The 15296-nt window shown below is 39.0% G+C and overlaps 1 protein-coding gene across 1 annotated transcript; it reads right to left on the bottom strand.

Moving 5' to 3' along the window:
- Window positions 1-1121: 1121 nt before the first annotated feature.
- On the bottom strand, window positions 1122-1477 carry LOC131820993 (glutathione S-transferase A4-like). The gene has a single exon (XM_059156809.1). The coding sequence runs from the start codon at window positions 1455-1457 to the stop codon at window positions 1122-1124; it is 336 nt and encodes a 111-aa protein (XP_059012792.1). The 5' UTR covers window positions 1458-1477.
- Window positions 1478-15296: the final 13819 nt, after the last annotated feature.

The following is a 15296-nucleotide window of genomic DNA, read 5'->3' as shown; positions in this document are numbered from 1 at the left end:
AGCAAAGGAAACAGTTAGCAAAATCAAAAGACAACTGACAGAATGGGAGAAGATATTTGCAAACGACATATCAGATAAAGGACTAGTGTCCAAAATCTATATAGAACTTAGCAAACTCAACACCGAAAGAAAAATAATCCAATCAAGAAATGGGCAGAGGACATGAACAGACATTTCTGCAAATAAGATATTCAGATGGCCAACAGACACATGAAAAATTGCCCCATATCACTCGGCATCAGGGAAATACAAATCAAAACCACAATGAGATATCACCTCTCACCAGTCAGAATGGCTAAAATCAACAAGTCAGGAAATGACAGATGCTGGCGAGGATGCGGAGAAAGGGGAACCCTCCTACACTGTTGGTGGGAATGCAAGCTGGTGCAGCCACTCTGGAAAACAGCATGGAGGTTCCTCAAAATGTTGAAAATAGAACTGCCCTATGACCCAGCAATTGCACTATTGGGTATTTACGCTAAAGATACAAACGTAGTGATCCAAAGGGGCACGTGCACCCGAATGTTTATAGCAGCAATGTCCACAATAGCCAAACTATGGAAAGAACCTAGATGTCCATAAACAGATGAATGGATCAAGAATATGTGGTATATATACACAATGGAATACTATGCAGCCATCTAAAGAAATGAAATCTTGCCATTTGTGACAACATGGATGGAACTAGAGCGTATCATGCTTAGCAAAATAAGTCAAGCAGAGAAAGACAACTATCATATGATCTCCCTGATATGAGGAAGTGGTGATGCAACATGGGGGCTTAAGTGGGTAGGAGAAGAATCAATGAAACAAGATGGGATTGGGAAGTTGACAAACCATAATTGACTCTTAATCTTACAAAACAAACTGAGGGTTGCTGGGGGGAGGGGTGTTGGGAGAAGAGGGGTTGGGGTTATAGACATTGGGGAGGGTATGTGCTTTGGTGAGTGCTGTGAAGTGTGTAAACCTGGCGATTCACAGACCTGTACCCCTGGGGATAAAAATACATGTTCATAAAAAAATAAAAAATTAAAAATAAAAACCCTTTTCAAACACAGGAAAGTATATAATTATAGCCTTCTGGGCCATATTAACCACTTTCTTTTGTTGGTTTTCTGGTTTTAGAAAGGATGCATGATAATCCGTTCCAGTAGAACTAGTGTTCCCTCCACGTACATGTCAATCAGGGTTCTCTCCTTGAGGTCCTTGCCTAAGAAGTGGTGTTTATGTGCTATGCAGTGAAGGATGCTTTGGGTCAGCACCAACTTCATCCCATCAATTTCAACCATTGGCACTTGTTGGAACAGCAGGTGGTTACCATCCTGCAACTTCTGAAACTGTTCTTTTGTTTCTAAGAATTCTTCATCAAACTCAATTCTGGTTTCAGCTAAAACCCATCTTACAGATTCCATCCGGCCTCTTCCATTAGGGTAGTGGAGTTTGGGCTTTGCTGCCATGATGGCCTTTCAGGCTGAAGTCCGCTTGGAGCACATGGAGCTGCACCTCTTTCATTCATTTTGAGTGTGTGTGTGTGTGTGTGTGTGTGTGTGGTGTAAGACAGTGGTTCAGTATCATTCTTTTGCATGTGGCTGTCCAATTTTACCCGCACCACTTGTTGAAAAGACTGTTTTTTCCATTTGGTATTCTTTATTGCTTTGTTGAAGATTGGTTGACCATAGGGTCCATTTCTGGGTTCTCTATTCTGTTCCTTTGATCTATGTGTCTGTTTTTGTGCCAGTACCACACTGTCTCAATGATTATAGCTTTCTAATACAGCTTGAAGTCTAGAAATGTCAAGTCACCCACTTTGGTTTTCTTTTTCAATATTACTTTGGATATTCAGGGTCTTTTCTGGATCCACACAAATTTTAGAAATGTTTATTACAGCTCTGAAAAATGCTGGTAGTATTTTGATAGGAATTGCATTGAACGTGTAGACTGCTTTAGATGGCATAGATATTTTAACAATATCTGTTCTTCCAAATCTTTAGTAATAGAATGTTCTTCTATTTCTCTGTGTTATCCTCAACTTCTTTCATAAATGTTGTACAATTTTAAAAGTACAATTTTTTTAACTCTTTGATTAGGTTTCTTTCAAAGTATCTTATAGTTTTGGTGCAATTATAATTGCTATTGATTTATTGATTAATCTTTCTTTTGCTTCATTGTTAGTGTATACAAATGCAACAGACTTCTGAGCCTTGATTTTATATCCTGTGACTTTCTGAATTTGTCTTTCAGGTATAGCAATTTTTTGATGGAGTCTTTCAGGTTTTCTACATGTAGTATCATGTCATCTACAACAATTGAATGTTTAACTTCTTCTTTGCTGATTTGGATGCATTTATTTCTTCTTCTTGTTTGACTGCTGAGGCTAGGACTTCCAGTACTATGACAACAGTGATGAGCGTGGACATCCCTGTCTTGTTGCTGACCTTGGGGGAAAGACTCTCATTTTTTCCCCATTGATGGTGATGTATGCTGTAGGTCTTTCTTATGTGGTTTTTATGATGTTGAGGTGTGTTTCCTCTATCCCTACATTGTGGAGAGGTTTTATCAAAAAAAGAATACTGTATTTTGAAAAATGCTTTTTGTGTATCTATTTAGAGGATATGGTTCTTTTTTTTTTTAAGATTTTATTTATTTACCCAACACACACAGAGAGAGATCACAAGTAGGCAGAGAGGCAGGCAGAGAAAGAGGAGGAAGCAGGCTCCCTGCTGAACAAAGAGCCTGACGTCGGGCTCGATCCCAGAACCCTGAGATCAGGACCCGAGCCAAAGGCAGAGGCTTTAACCCACTGAACCACCCAGGCGCTCCGATGATATGGTTCTTATCCTTTGTTTTATTAATGTGATCTATCATGTTGACTGATTTGGGGATGTTGAATCACCCTTGAAGCTGAGGAATAAATCCCACTTGGTCATAATAATCCTTTGAATGTACTGTTGTATCCTATTAGATAGTATCTTTGTGAGAATTTTGGCATCATGCTCATCAGGGATATTGGTCTGTAATTCTTTATAGTGGTGTCTTTGTCTGGTTTTGGATTCCAGGTAATACTGGCCTCAGAATGAGTTCGGATATTTTCCTTCCTTTTTTTTTTTTTTTTTTTTTTTTTGAAACAGTTCCAGAAGAATAGGAACTTCCTTAAATATTTTGTAGAATTCCCCTGGGAAGCCATCCAGTCCCGGATTCTGGTTTGTTGAAAGATTTTTGATTAATGATTCAATTCCTTTGCTGATTATGAGTCTCTTCAAATTCTCTATTTCTTCCTGTTTAGTTTTGGCAGTTTTATTTTTCTAGGAATTTATCTATTTCTTCCAGGTTGCCTCATTTGTTGGTCTTATATTTGCTCATAATATTCTCTTACAACTGTTTGTATTTCCTTGGTGTTGGTTGTGATCTCTGCCCTTTTATTCATGATTTTATTTATTTGAGTGCTTTCTCTTCCTTTCTTTTTTTTATAAGTCAGGTTAGGGATTTATCAGTCTTGTGAGTTCTTTCAAGGAACTAGTTCCTAGTTTTATTGCTCTTTTCTATTTTTAAAAATTTCTACTTCATTGATTTCTGCCCTAATCTTTATTATTTCCCATATCCTGATAGATTTAGGCTTTATTTGCTTTCTATTTCCAGGTATTTCAGGTGTCAAGTTAGGTGGTGCATTTGAAACTTTTCTTGTTTATTGAGGAAGGCCTGTATTACAAAATACTTCCCTTTTAGGACCACCTTTGCTACCTCCCATAAGTTTAGAACTCTCATGTTTTCATTTTCATTTGTTTCCATGTGTGTTTTTTCCCCCCATTTTATTTATTTATTTATTTATTTTTATAAACATATATTTTTCTTTAATTTCCTGGTTGACCCATTCATTCTTTAGTAGTATGCTTTTTAACCTCCATGTATTTGTGGCCCTTCCAATATTTTTCCTGTGATTGACTTCAAGTTTTAAGGCATTGTGACCTTAAAATATGCATGGTATGTCCTCAGTCTTTTTGTACTGTTGAGGCCTGATTTGTGAGGCAGTATGTGATCTGTTAAGGAGAATGTCCCATGTGCAGTAGAGAATATTATATATTCTGCTGCTTTAGGATGAAATGCTCTGAATATATCTGTTAAGTCCATCTGGTCCAGTATGTCATTGATCTTATTTCCTTATTGTTTCCTTATTGATCTTCTGCTTAGATGATCTGTCTATTGTTATGTCTGGGGTGTTAAAGCCCCCTACTCTTATTGTAATGGTATCAACAAGTTTCCATACTTTTGTTATTAATATATTTATATAGTTGGCTGCTCCCATGTTAGGGGCATAAATATTTACAATTGGTAGATATTCTTGCTGGATAGGCTCCTTTATTATGATATGGTGTATTTCATCTCTTATTAGGGACTTTTGTTTAAAATCTAGTTTTTCTGATATAAGGATGGCTATTCCACCTATCTTTTGATGTCCATTAGCATGATAAACACTGTTTCACCCCTTAACTTTCAATCTGGAGCTGTCCTTGTGTCTAAAATGGTCTCTTGTAAGCAGCATATTGATGGGTATTTTTTTTAATTGTTTATTCTAATACCCTATATTTTGATTGGAACATTTAGTCCATTTAAATTCAGAATAATTAAATGGTATGAATTTAGTGCCATTATATTACCTTTAAAGTCAATGTTCTTTTACATTCTCTGTTCCTTTCTGGTCTTTGTGACTTTTGGTCTCTTTCCATTCAATAGGTACCCTTTAATATTTCTTGGAGCACTGGTTTCATGTTCCCAAATTCCTTTAGTTTTTGTTTGTCGTGGAAACTGTTTATCGTTTCTTCTATTCTAAATGACAGACTCACTGGATAAAGTTTTGAATGCATATTTTTTTCCCATATAGCACCTTGAATATATAATGCCAGTCCTTTCTGGCTTGCCAGGTCTCTGTAGACAGGTCTGCTGCCAGCCTTATGTGTCCACTTTGTAGGTGAACAACTTCTTGTCCGGAGCCCTTAGAAATTTTCAAGCTTCATCATAATATCTCATGGTTTGGCATATTTTACGTTGATTATAAGGGTGTTCTCTGTGCCTCCTGGATTTGGATGCTTTTTTTTTTTTCTGCAGATTAGGGAAAGCTCTTTAATTTGTTCAATTAAAACTTCTTCCCTTTTTCCTCTCTCTTCTTTTATGGGAGTCCTATAATATGGATGTATTTCTTTTTCCCTAAGTCTACCTTCTTGATCTAACAGTTTTCTTTTCCTTTTCTCTCCAGCTTCATTATATTCCATAATTTTATCTTCAACATTATTGATTCATTCATCCTCATTTTCATGACCTCCATTTTGGGACTGTCTCAGTAGTAGCAATTTTAATTTGCCTGATTAGCTTTTAGTTATTTTATCTCTATATTAAGGGATTCTCTAGTGTCTTCAATATTTTCTTCATTCCCAGCTAATATCTTCATAGTTGTTATTTTAATTTCTAGTCCAGTCACCAACCTTATATACATATTGATTAAATCCCTGGCTGTGAATATTACCTCTTGCTCTTTCGTTTGGAGTAAATTTCTCCATCTAGTCATTTTATTCATAAAAGAGAGAAGAAAGGAAAAGAGAAAAAGCCACAAAAACAAAAATAACAATAACAAAACAAAACAAGATCCTGGGTGTGTTTTTGTCTGCTTCTTAAAGAAACTAGATCCTGATATTGGGACAAGATGGAAGAGAAGTAGGAGATCCTATTTCAACTGGTACACTAAAGTGAGCTAATTATCTACCAGAACACTCTGAAAACACATGAAATCAGCCTGAGATGTAGAATTATGCAATTCTGTACCTCTATGGGGACAGAAGACACCAGTGGAGAGGTAAAGTGGAGTCAGAACACTGAGACTGATATCAGAGGATAAACAGAAGGGGGAGGGAGCCAACAGAAGTGACCCATTGGAAAGTAATACCCCGATACAAAAGTGCCCTATGATTGGGGACCAGCATTAACTTGGAGTCTGGTTAAAAGCACTCAAAAAGAGCAAACGGTCTTAAGGGGAAACTGATGGAATCAGGCAGCCACAGGCATGGGCATAAGCACATGGACCCAGGATGGCCACTGCTGGCGACCACCCATGCCAGAGAGAGTGTGGCAGAGCCTCCAGTTCCTGGTCCCTGAGCCCCCAGGGTTGCACGGCTTACACCACTGCTCTGGGGGTGCACTCCGGCCCTCACATGGGAGATTCTGATATGGGTGTCAGCCTGCACTCTCTGGAACTACAGCCTTCTGCATTCTGCAAGCACTGTGAGAATGGCATCTGATCCACTCCCCGCCCGCCCTTGAGAAAGCTCTGTGCAGGCACTAGCTGGTGGTCTCTAGAACTAGCCGAGTGTCTGGACTCTCCCAGCCTGGGCCTGAAAAACTCAGTGCGATCTCTGGTTGGGATCCCTTGGAGGCAACCTGCACAACCATGAGGTCTGGACACCAGACAGCAGTCCCAGCAAAGGCAGCCACCAGAAGCGGCCTCTCTGGACCAATATTGCTCATAATTTTAGTGGCACAGGAGTGCATAGAGAAGTGGGCACTTTGGGAGACCACTGAGACAGTGGCTGGAGATGTGCACTGCCTGTGGGAGGTTGTGGAGTACAGCGGAATTTCCAGAGGGGAGTCCGTGTGTTCTGGACCATACAGAGGGGAGCAGACTGAGGCTTCTCTCTAAGGTGGAGGTCTGGGTGCAGTTTGCTTTCCACTTAACTTCTGAAAAGCCATAAAAAGCCGCCAAAGAGCAAAACCCTCCAGAGAACAAAAGTCTGAAAAACCGGTTTCCACAGAGCCCAGTCCCTTGATTGGGGACATGAGGACTCAACCCAAGCAAGAGGGACTGGAAAACAATGCAGCAGGCCCCTCCACAAGAAGGAGAGCCAAAAGAATGAGAAGACAACCACCACAGGGTCACCATAAAGCTGTAAAACCCCAACATCAGGGGAAAACAATATATTAAGCTCATGGTATTGCTCTAAAACCTTTATAGATACAATTTTAATTTTAATTTGTTCTCACTATTCTTGTTCTTTTAAAATTTTTTAACTTACTTAGCATTACTACTAGAGGTTTAATACAGCATATTCCATAATAACCTTTTAACCAGAACTTTTTCATACATGTACCTGTGTTTTTCTTTTTCTTTTCTATTTTTTAAAAATATACATATAGATATAAGCTTCAAGGTAATCTTCTTTCCCTAATCAATACTACCCCTATATATAAGCCAGTTTTAATCTCCCTTTATCTCTGGAAATTTGAGTCCTTTAACAAAAATATCAAGATATACAATATCAAGAATCAGTATAACCTTCCTCGCCCACATCGAGAATTTATAACCACCCTCCCATCTTTTTCTTCTGTCAGTGTTTCTGTGTATTTATTTTTGTTCTGGTATTATATAAAATGTATCCTTATGGTTCATTTTGGCTGGGTTCTCTTTTTTTTTCCTTGTCATTTACTTTTGTTGGTCTTTTTCTTTGTCCATTTTTGTTTGTATACCTTATAAATTTTACTTTGGGGGCTCATTCTGGCTGGGTCTTCCCTTTTCTCTCTCTATCTCTTTCTCTGTTTCTTTTTCTTTTTTCTTTCTTTTTGTTGGTGACTTCCAATTGCTCTGAAGTGTTCCAGGGTGCACCTTGCTGGGATCTTGGTTGATGTATTCAGCTATACATCCCCTCAACTGCATCTCACCAAAATGATTAAGAGGGGGAACACCCAACAGAGGAAAAATTCAGAGAATGTGCCCTCTCCATCAGCACTATTGTATATGGACATAAACAGTATGTCAGAAAGGGAATTCAGGGTAAAAATTATCCAGGCAAAGGCTAGGTTGGAGAAAACCATCAGTGTCAACATAGAATCTCTAAGGGCAGAAGTAAAATCCACCTGGGAAGAAGTTAAAAATGCCATCAGTGAGATCCAATCTAATCTAAATACTCTAACAGCTAGGGTAACTGAGGCAGAAGACAGACATAGTGATCTAGAGGACAGACTGATAGAGAAAAGAAGATCAGGAGGAGTCATAGAAGAAATAACTTAGAAGCCATGAGAGCACAATTAAGGAAATAAATGACACCTTGAAACATTCCAAGGTCAGAATTATTGGGATCCCTGAGCGGGTAGAGAAAGAGAGACTACTAAGAGATATAGTTGAACAAATTATGGATGAAAATTTTCCCAGTCTGGGGAATGGAACCAGTGTTCGTGTCCTAGAGACAGAAAGAACACCCCCCACCCCAAGATCAATGAATCTAAAAAAGGCCTCAAGGCACTTGATTGTCAGACTGACGAATCATAATTTTACACAAGCCCTTCTGAGGACAGCTAGGAGGAAGAAATTCCTTACATATAGAGAAGCGTCCATCAGAATAACATCAGACCTGTCCACAGAAACCTGGCAAGCCAGAAAAGTCTGGAAAAACATATTCAGGGCACTAAATGGGAATAACATGCATCCAAGAATACTTTATCTAGCAAGGTTGACATTTAAAATGGGTGGAGAGCTAAAGAGCTTCCAAGACCAGCAAGATTTAAAAGAGGATATGACCACCAAGCTGGCACTACAAGAAATATTAAGGTGGCACTTTAAAAGCAGAAAAAAACCCAAGAGTGACATAGAACTGAAATTTACAGAGACAATCTATAGAAACAAAGACTTCACAGGCAACACAATGTCAATAAAAACGTATTTTTCAATAACCACTCTGAACGTGAATGGCCTAAATGCTCTCATAAAATGGCACATGGTTGCAGATTGGATAAAATGATAGAACACATCCATACGTTGCCTACAAGAGACCCATTTGGAACCTACAGATACACCCACACTAAAAGTGAAGGGATGGAGAAGCAACTTTCATGCCAATGGGCCTCAAAAGAAAGCTGGGGTAGCAATTCTCATATCGGATGAATTAGGTTTTAACTAAAGACCATAGTCAGAGATACAGAAGGACACTACATCATTCTTAAAGGGTCTATCCACCAAGAAGATCTAACAATTATAAAATATTTATGCCCCCAATACAAAAGGAGCCAACTACATAAGCCTACTGTTAATCAAGATAAAAACTCATATTGATATGAAAACATTAATTGTAGAGAAACTTAACACGCCACTCTCAGGAATAGACAGATCATCCAAGCAGAAAATCAATAAAGAGACAAGAGCATTGAATGACACTGTGGACCAGATGGACCTCATAGATACATACAGAACATTCCACCCTAAAACAAGAGAATACTCATTCTTCTCAAGTGCACTTGGAACTTTCTCTAGAATAGACTACCTACTGGGTCACAAATCAGGACTCAGCTGATACCAAAATGTTGAGATTATTCCCTGCATATTCTCAGACCACAGTGGTTTGAAACTGGAACTCAACCACAAGAAAAAGTTTGGAAGGAATTCAAACACTTGAAAGCTAAAGACCATCCTGATTAAGAATGTTTGGATCAACCAGGAAATCAAAGCAGAACTTAAACAATTTATGGAAACCAATGAGAATGAAGACACATCAGTCCAAAACCTATGGGATATGGCAAAGGCACTCTTAAGGGAGAAATGCCTAGCCATCTAAGCCTCACTCAAAATAAAATAAAATAAAATAAAATAAAATAAAATAAAATAAAATAAAATAAAATCCAGAATGTACCAGCTCCCTTTATACCTTAAAGAACTGGAGAATTAACAACAAATTAAGTCAACCCCATGCACAAGAAGGGAACTAATCAAGATTAGAGCAGAGATCAATGAGATAGAAACTAGAGATATAGTAGAACACATCAGTGAAACTAGAAGGTTTTTTTTCAACTCCTTTTCAGCATTCCAGAATTCATTGCTTATGCACCACACCCAGTGTTCCAGCAATACATGTCCTCCATAATACCCACCACCAGACTCACACAACCTCCCACCCCCCCTCCCCTCCAAAACCCTCAGGTTATTTCTCAGAGTCCACAGTCTCTCATGGTTCGTATCCCCCTCCAATTTCCCCCAACTCATTTCTCCTTTCCATCTCCCCATTTCCTATGTGTTATTCCTTATGCTCCACAGATAAGCAAAACCATGTGATAATTGACTGTTTGACTTATTTCACACAGCATAATCTCCTCCAGTGCCATCCATATTGATACAAAAGTTGGGTATTCCTCCATTCCTCCATATACTAAGGAGTATATATGGACCACATCTTCTTTATCCATTTGTTTGTTGAAAGGCACCTTGGTGTCTTTTAATGTCTTCTGCCCATTTTTTGACATGATTATCTGTTTTGTGTGTGTTGAGCTTGAGGAATTCTTTAGAGATCTTGGGTATGAGCCCTTTGTCTGTACTTTCATTTGTGAATACCTTCTCTCATTCCATGGATGCCTCTTTATTTTGTTGACTATTTCCTTTGCTGTGCAGAAGCTTTTGATTTTGATGAAGTCCCAAAAGTTCATTTTCGCTTTTGATTCCTTTGCCTTTGGAGTCATATCTTGAAAGAAGTTGCTGTGGCTGATGTCCAAGAGGTTACTGCATATGTTCTTCTCTAGGATTTTGAGATATTCCTGTCTCACATTGAGGTCTTTTATCCATTTTGAGTTTATCTTTGTGTATGGTGTAAGAGAATGGTCGAGTTTCATTCTTCTACACATGGCTGTCCAATTTTCCCATAGAAACTGTTTTTTAAAGAAGCATAAGATTGTAAGCTACTGGCCAAACTAATCCAAAATAAAAGAGAGAGGACCCAAATTAATAAAATTATGAATGAAAGGGGAGAGATCACGATTAACACCAAAGAAAGAGAAACAGTAACCAGAAATTACTATCAACAGCTACATGCCAATAAGTTAAGCAGCCTAGAAGAAATGGATGCATCCCTGGAAACTGATAGACTTCCAAAACAGAATCAGGAAGAAATTGACAACTGGAATACACCAATACCTAGTAACGAGATTGAAGCAGTGATCAAAAACCTCCCAAAAAAGAAGAGCTCATGACCTGACAGATTCCCTGGAGAATTCTACCAAAAATTCAAAGAATAAATAATACCTATTCTCCTAAATCTCTATCAAAAAATAGAAACAGAAAGAAAACCTCCAGACTCTTTCTGTGAAGCCAGCATCACCTTGATCCCCAGACCAGACAAAGACCCCACCAAAAAGGAGAATTTCATACCAATATCCCTGATGAATATGGATGCCATGATTCTCAATGTGATCCTAGCCTATATGAACCAATAGTTCATTAAAAAGATTATCCACCATGACCAGGTGGGATTTATCCATGGGATGCAGGTGTGGTTCAACATTCAGAGATCAATCAATGTGACAGAACAACTCAATAAGAGAAGAGAGAAGAACCACAAGGTCCTCTAACTTGATGCAGAAAAAAACATTTGACAAGATACAGCATCCGTTCCAGATTAAAACTCTTCAATATATGGGGATAAAGGGAATATTCTCAACTTCATAAAATCCATCTATGAAAAAAGCGACAGTGAATATCATTCTCAATGGGGAAAAGCTAACAGCCTTCCCTTTGAGATTAGGAACACGAAAATGATGCCCACTCTTGCCACTCTTGTTCAACATGGTACTAGAAGTTCTAGCAACAGCAATCAGACAACAAAAAGAAATTAAAGTATTCAAATTGGCAAAGAAGGTGTCAGACTCTCTCTCTTCACAGATGACATGATACTTTATATGGAAAACCCAAAAGACTCCACCCCCAAACTACTAGAACTCATACTGCAATTCAGTAATGTGGCGGGATACAAAATGAATGTATAAAAATCAGTTGCTTTCTTATATGCTAACAATGAAAATACAGAAAGGGAAATGAGAGAATCAATTCCATTTACTATAGCACCAAGAACCATAAGATACCTGGGAATAAACCTAACCAAAGAGGTAAAGGATCTGTACTCAAGGAAATATAAATATTCATGAAAGAAACTGAGGAGGGCACAATAAGATGGAAGAGCATTCCATGCTCATGGATCAGAAAAATAAACTTTGTTTAGATGTCTATACTGCCTAGAGTAATCTATACTTTCAATGCCATCCTTATCAAAATTCCATCAGCATTTTTCCAAGAGCTGGAACAAACAATCCTAAAATTTGTATGGAACCAGAAGAGACCCCTTAATTGCTAAGGAAATGTTGAAAAAGAAATACAAAACTGGGGGCATTAAGTTGCCTGATTTCTAGCTTTACTACAAAGCCGTGATCACCAAGACAACATGGTACTGGCACAAAAACGGACACATAAACTAGTGGGACAGAGTAGACAGCTTATATATAGACTCCCAATGCTATGGTCAAATAATCTCTGACAAATCAGGAAAAATTATAGAGTGGAAAAAAGACAGTCTCTCCAATAAATGGTGCTGGGAAAATTGGACAGCTATGTATAGAAGAATGAAACTCAACCATTCTGTTATACCATACACAAAGATAAACTCGAAATGCATAAATGACCTCAACGTGAGGCAGGAATCTATCAAAATCCTAGAGGAGAACATAGGCAGTAACCTATGGCAGAAACAGTCAACAAAACAAAGAAGCAACCCATGGAATGAGTGAAGATATTAACAAATGACACTATAGACAAAGGGCTGATATCCATGATCTAAAGAACTCCTCAAGCTCAACACACACAAAACAGATAATCATGTCAAAAATAGGCAGAAGACATGAACAGAGACTTCTCCAAAGAAAACATAGAAATGGCTAACAGACACATGAAAAAATGTTCATTATCACTAGCCATCAGGGAGATTCAAATCAAAATCACATTGAGATACCACATTACACCAGTTAGAATGACCAAAATAACCAAGACAGTAAACAAGTGTTGGAGAGGATGTGGAGAAAGGGAAACCTTCTATTTTTTTTAAAGATTTTTATTTATTTACTTGACAGACAGAGATCACAAGTAGGCAGAGAGGCAGGAAGACAGAGAGGAGGGGAAGCAGGCTCCCCGCTGAGCAGAGAGCCCGATGCTGGGCTTGATCCCAGGACCCTGGGATCATGACCTGAGCCGAAGAAAGGGAAACCTTCTTACACTGTTGGTGGGAATGCAAGTTGGTGCAGCCACTTCTTTGGAAAACAGTGTGGAAATTCCTTAAGAAATTAAAAATAGAACTTCCCTATGACCCTGAAATTGCACTACTGGGTATTTACCCCAAAGATACAGATGTAGTGAAAAGAAGGGCCATCTGTACCCCAGTGTTCATAACAGCAACGGCCACGGTCGCCACACTGGGAAAGAACCAAGATGCCCTTCAACAGATGAATGGATAAGGAAAATGTGGTCCATATATACAATGGACTATTATGCCTCCATCAGAAAGGATGAATACCCAACTTTAGTATCAACATGGATGGAACTGGAGGAGATTATGCTGAGTGAAAAAAGTCAAGCAGAGAGAGTCAATTATCATATGGTTTCATTTACTCATGAATCATAAGGAATAACACGGAGGACATTGGGAGATGGAGAAAAGTGAGTTGGGGAAGTCAGAGGGGGAGATTAAACCATGAGAAACTGTAGACTCTGAGAAAGAAACTGAGCGTTTTGGAGGGGCGGGGGTTGGGGTTGGGTGAGTCTTGTGGTGGGTATTAAGGAGGGCATGTATTGCATGGAGCTTTGGGTGTGGTGCATAAACAATGATTTTTGGAACACTGAAAAAAAAAAAACTGGTTCCCACATAAATATATATATACACATACACACACACACACGACAATGAAAGGAAACAAAATATAAAATTAAATAATATAGAAAATATATAAAATAATATATAATTTATATATAATAAAATTAACAAGAATGGAAAATGGAAAAATATGAATATAACTGAAAAAATAATACAAATCTAAAGAATAAAAATACAAAGAATACTATGTACCGTTTTCCCAAGGAGCTGAAGCTTTGCAGCCCTCTGTGATCAATAAACTTGATTTGAGTGAGTTGTTTATTCTGGTGTTCTGGGGGCAGTGGCCTGTTAAGCTGATTCTCAGGTAGACTTGACTTGGTGGAAATTTGCCTCCAGTGCACAGGTAGGCTGGGCTCGGTGTAAGCAGGTCTGAACTCCACTAGGTGGCACTGTTTCGCTCCCTGTTGGTCTTCAGCACTGATGGGCAGGAGGAATATGGTGGCACCCTGCTGTCTAGCCCTGGAGTTGAAAATTAATGCTCCCCACTCTTTAGTGAGCACTAACAGAAGAGCAATCAGTTCCTCTGTCTTCCCAGTTTTTATCAGAGCTCTGTGTTCCCCCTGCCTGTGTCTGAGCCTTTTTATTTCAGGCACGTGATTGAGTTTCAAAACTCAAACTTTTAGGAACTTCCAAGTTCCTCCTCCTGTAGTGGGGTTATCTTGCCACACTTTTGCTTTTTGCTACACCTGTCCTAGTAAAGCCCTTACATGGGCAGTGGTTCACAGTTTATGACAACACAAATTAGAAAGCCAGCACCTAGACTCACTGTTCTTTTTTTTTTTTTTTTAAGATTTTATTTATTTATTTGACAGACAGGGGTCACAAGTATGCAGAGAGGCAGGCAGAGACAGAGAGGAGGAAGCAGGCTCCCTGCTGAGCAGAGAGCCTGATGTGGGGCTAGATCCCAGGACCCTGAGATCATGATCTGAGCCAAAGGCAGAGGCTTAACCCACTGAGCCACCCAGGTGCCCCCTAGACTCATTGTTCTTAGCCAGCTTCCATGCTTTTATATCTGGGAACCATGCAGAATGGCACTTAGGTGCCATCTGTTCTTCTTGCAACCCCAGGGACCCTCAGACAACACTATCACACCTGGGATTTTGCCCTGCCTCACCACCTGAGCATGTTTAAGCCAGGCATATCCCCCAGTGTAATTGATTTCTTTTTTTTTAAGATTTTATTTATTTTTTTGACAGATAGAGATCACAAGTAGGCAGAGAGGCAGGCAGAGAGGAGGAATCAGGCTCCCCGCTGAGAAGAGAGCCTGATTCCAGGCTTGATCCCAGGATCATGACCTGAGCTGAAGGCAGAGGCTTTAACCCACTGAGCCACCCAGGTGCCCCCAGTGTAGTAGATTTCTAAATGTTCTGATTTTGCTCTCTGCTTATAACACTTTGCAGTAGACTTCTTTTATTTTTTTTTTTAAGATTTTATTTATTTATTTGACAGAGAGAGATCACAAGTAGGCAGAGAGGCAGGCAGAGAGCTAGAAGGCAGTAGCCTTATTAAGCAGGCTCCCTCCCTGACACTGTATCCTCAGCTGTATCACACTGGATTCAAGTCTCCATACCTCCTACCTTCCAACTG

The sequence above is a fragment of the Mustela lutreola genome, chromosome X (assembly GCF_030435805.1).
Source record: "Mustela lutreola isolate mMusLut2 chromosome X, mMusLut2.pri, whole genome shotgun sequence".
NCBI classification, from domain to species: domain Eukaryota; kingdom Metazoa; phylum Chordata; class Mammalia; order Carnivora; family Mustelidae; genus Mustela; species Mustela lutreola.
This window is presented reverse-complemented; position numbering and strand designations above follow the sequence as displayed.